Below are 4,656 nucleotides of genomic sequence, written 5' to 3' on the forward strand. Positions count from 1 at the left end.
GCCATTAATGTGTGCAAAATTGTTTTTAAACAATTTATGCTGATAGGCAGAGAGACTTTTGTTTTATATCTCGCAATAGAGTTACACTAGCAATATAAGCTGCGTCGAATATTGTTCTATTTATAAGTAATTAATCTCTGTAAAAGTTAGAGAAGATGTTGGAGAACACTTAGTTAGCCGTGTCCTTAGGGAAAAGAAAGATATACTGTGTTGGAAAGAAGTGTCATCATTAATTTATTTTGTGCCAGCTATTTCTATTTACAAACCCAATGAATGTGCAGTAAGTGTTGACATTGTTAGTGATTCACTGAACTTTAAGGAACTGGGACAACTCATCCCTTCGCGGAAAAAGCACTAGTTAAGCATATTCGGTCTTACAAATGAGGAAATTACCCACCAGCCGATATTTTCTGTCAACATATCGCTGGGCCGCAGGGATTCGTTCTACGATATATTAACTAATCAATGTTTTAAATAAATTCCCTACAGAGAAGTGGCTGAATCCTGCCGACCATCACCACCATTAATAACAAAAATTACACCCATGATGGAAACAGATTTGTGACGATTAAATTCCCCTCATTATTCTTTCATTAATGTTAGTGCGATGCACATACCCTAACATACAACAACAGCTTGCCTTTATATAGCGCCTTTAACGTAGTAAAACGTCCGAAGGGCTACACGGGAGCGTTATCAGACCCAATTTGACACCGAGAGGTATAGAGAGATATTAGGACAGGTGATCAAAAGCTTGTCAAAGAGGTAGGTTTTCAGGAGCATCTTAAAGAATGAAAGGCAGAGAGGTTTAGAGAAGGAATTGCAGAACTTATACAGCTGAAGGCACAGCCACCAGTGGTTGAGTGACCTAAATCGGGGATGAGATAGGGAGGGTGAGGCTATGGAGGGACATGAACACAAGGATGAGAATTTTAAATTTGAAGTTTTAAATTTTAAAATTGAGGTCGAAGATCAGCCATGATCTTATTGAATGGTGGAGCAGTCTTGAAGGGCCGTATGGCCTACTCCTGCTCCTAATTCTTATGTTCTAAGTGCATTGCTGGACCGGGAACCAATGTAGAGCAGCAAGGAGGGGGTGATGGGTGAACAGGACTTGGTGTGAGTTAGGATACCAGCAGCAGAGCTTTGGATGAGTTCAAGTTTATGGATGATGGAAGATGGGAGGCTGGCCAGGAGAACGTTGGAGTAGTTGAGTCTGGCGGTAACAAAGACATTAATGAAGGTTTCAGCAGCAGATCGGCTGAAGCAGGGGCAGAGGCGGGCAATATTACGGAGGTGAATATAAGGGGTCTTGTTGATTGAGAGCATATGGGGTCAGATGCGCAGCTCAGGGTTGAATAGGATGCCGAGGTTGTGAACAGCCTGGTTCAGCCTCAAACAATGGCTAGTGGGGGATGGAATCAGTGGCGAGGGAATGGAGATTGTGGTAGGTATTGAAGACAATGGTTTTGGTCTTCCCAATATTTGATGGGAGGAAATTTCTGCTCATCCAATACTGAATATTGAACAAGCAGTATGTCAAATCATATGCAGTGGAGGGGGTCGAGCAAGGTGGTGGTGAGGTAGAGCTGGGTGGCATAGGCATTCATGTGAAATCTGACATTGTGTTTTCAGATGATGTGACCGAGGGAAAGCATGTAGATGAGAAATAGGAGGTGATCAAGGATGGATCCTTGGGGGACTCCAGAGGTAATGGTGCGGAAGTGGGAAGAGAAGCCATTGCAGGCGATTCTATGGCTACAACTGGATAGATAAGAATAGAACAAGGCAAGGGCAGTTCCACTCAGCTGGACAGTGGAAGAGAGGCGTAGGAGGAGAATGGTGTGGTCAACCGCATCAAAGGCTGCAGACTGATCGAGAAGAATGAGGAGGGATTGTTTACCATGGTCACAGTCACATAGGATGTCATTTGTGACTTTGATAAGGTCCATTTCAGTGCTGTGGCAGGAGCAGTATCCTGAGTTGAGGGATTTAAACATGAAGTTGTGGAAATGATGGGCACGGATTTGGGAGGTGGCAACACGTTCAAGGACTTTGGGGAGGAAAAGGAAGTTGGAAATGGTGCAGTGCAAGGACAGATGGGTCAAGGGTGAGTTTTTGAGGAGGTGGTGATGATGGCAGATTTGAAAGGGAGGGGGCTAGTACCTGAGGAGAGGAAACAGTTTACAATATCAGCTAACATAAAGGCCAGGAAGGGGAGTTGCATGGTTAGCAACTTATTAGGATTAGGGTTGAGGGAGCAGGAGGTACGTCTCATGGACAAGGTGAGCTCGAAGAGGGCATGAGGGGAGATTGGAGAGAAACTAGAGAAAGTTATGATTTAGGACTAGGGTAGGGGTTCCTTGGATAAAGTTTGGCTTGGTGGTCTAGGGGAAGGGAGGGAAGTGGCAGAGGCAGCAGATTGAAAGGTCTCAACCTTAGTGACAATGTAGTCCATGAGCTCCTCATACTTGTTGGAGGTGAAGGTGGAGGGTGCAGGGGAGAGGGGTTTAAAGAGATGGTTGGTAGTGAAGAGAGGCCAGGGGTTATCATCAGATTCCATGATGATCCTGGAGTAGTGCGCAGTTTTGGCAGAGGAGAGCAGTACCCGACAGTGCTTTTTGCAGTCCAGCCAGATCTGACACTGAATGGCTAAACCAGTTGTCTACCAAAGCATTCAAGTCTGCGTCCTTTGGACTTAAGGAAACGGAATGAGGGCCGTACAGGGGGAATGACCAGGGTGAGAGAAAGTAATGGTTTTAATGGGGACAAGGGCTTCAAAGGTGGAGGTGAGATTGAGCAGTTTGGTATCTGCAGAACTATCGCGGGAGTGGAGGACCAGCTGCTCGACAGTTGGGAATTAAAAAATACTCTGTACCGAGTGCAGGCTCTGTAACCAGTTAATGAAGGGAGGTACTGTCCGGTTACTCTGACACAGAGGAGGACAGACCCTGTATATCAGTGTGATGAAAGACGCCGTCAGAATGATTGAGGTAAAAGGAAAGCTTCAGGGAACTCCTAGCTTCTTAATCGTTCTCCGTGAAGCAGCATGCATAATTGCGCGTACTGTATGTATGGATGCCCTAACTAAAATAAACATAAACGTACATCCGGTTAAAATATTTAATTACATCCAAGGAAGTAACAAGAATTGTACGGCACACATTTCTGTCAAAGTCTGACGTCGAACTTAAAGATTCATTCCAAGCGGGTAATTCAAAAATAAAACAATCAGAACTTTAAAAACATAGAATACTTTCAACATTTGTACACTAAACGTGCGTTATCTACATACAAACAATAAACTTTTCTTCTAATTTTACAGGGATGTTTTTCAGTAGCACCTATGTACACATGAAATCAAAATATCATTCGAACAAGTTGTCCATTTAACAACGTCTCCTATTTTAACCTCGCTGTTTCCTGTAATATCATTTAAACAAGTTCTAGCAAATCAAATTCTAGTATTACTGCAAAAACCTATTTAGCTAAATCCATAAAATTACCAGTAATACTGGAGCATTCAAACTGAAGTATAACAAATTCCTGTTGGAGAGTCAGCTTGTGTTCAGTGTTTTGAAATATGATACAAATTGAATCGGTTTCTGAGCCTGTGTGGTGGTTTAATTGATTATCTGGAAGCTCTCGTGGTTGAAGGGGAAGATTCTGTCTGTGTAACAGTCCTTTTTCTCTGCTGCCTGTCCCAGGTAAGTCTGGATGTTCTCGCTTCCCTGTATGTGCTCATACTGGATGTGAATCCAGCGCCTATCACTGTTGTAGCGCTCGGCCTCGGTCAAGATTCGGGTCAGGGCCATGATATAGCTTAGGGCCATCTGCAGTGTCTCGTATTTGGAAAGTTTTTTGTCCTGTCCCCACTGTGGTACCACTTTGCGGAGACGGTCAAAGGCGGTGTTGAGTCCCTGCATACGTCGTCTCTCCCGGGCATTAGCGGCCATTCTTCTGCGGGCACAGCTCTCTACCCTCTCCACACCGCACATGCTTGAATCAGAACCGGAGCCAGCTCCAGAAACCAAATCCGCTCCCGCAGTAGAGGCAGATATATTCGATTTCATTGCTCCTGCACCCGACACAGTTTTCCTCTGGAAATAAGTCTTTCTCTGGAGCTAGAGTCTTTTTTTCTGGAGCTGTCTTACTCCGGAGATAGGGTCTGTTTTTGGAACTAGGATCTCTCTCTGGAACGAGGATCTTTCTCTGGAACTAGGGCCTTCTTTTGGAGCTAAGGTCTTTCTCTACAGCAACACCTGCTCTTGAACTAGTATATTTCTCCCTTACACCTCCTTATTACCTGTCGGCCGTGTTTTGTTACCTGTCTTCTGATCTTCAACAGCTGAAATACATGTCTTCAAATTCGTTTGGAGAAACTCTATGTAACTTATTGCAAAATTTTTGATTGCTTTAATATAAAATTGCAAAAGTGAATGTTGTCTTCAAAGCTTCGTAGAGGACGATGAGGTTTAACTGATGAAAGTTTGGCGCTCTCTCTGCGCAGCTGTATAGTTAGGAGACTAGTGGGAGAACCCGGAGCTTTGTACGGAGTCCAGCGAAACGGTCAGATCGGCAGTGGATTGTTCCTTTTTACCTTGGATCTCGGAGCTCTTTGTACTCGCACGGCGATTCTCACTAATGCGATGTTGG

At 44.2% G+C, this 4,656-nt stretch overlaps 1 protein-coding gene across 1 annotated transcript; it reads right to left on the reverse strand.

Moving 5' to 3' along the window:
- Positions 1-3,623: 3,623 nt before the first annotated feature.
- On the reverse strand, positions 3,624-3,956 carry LOC147113702 (transcription factor ATOH7-like). The gene has a single exon (XM_085996147.1). It carries the CDS (start codon positions 3,954-3,956, stop codon positions 3,624-3,626), a length of 333 nt encoding a protein of 110 aa, XP_085852273.1.
- Between the last annotated feature and the right edge of the window lie 700 nt (positions 3,957-4,656).

The sequence above is a fragment of the Somniosus microcephalus genome, chromosome 8 (genome assembly GCF_052327205.1).
Source record: "Somniosus microcephalus isolate GS21.2 chromosome 8, FLI_Smic_1.0, whole genome shotgun sequence".
Taxonomy (NCBI): domain Eukaryota; kingdom Metazoa; phylum Chordata; class Chondrichthyes; order Squaliformes; family Somniosidae; genus Somniosus; species Somniosus microcephalus.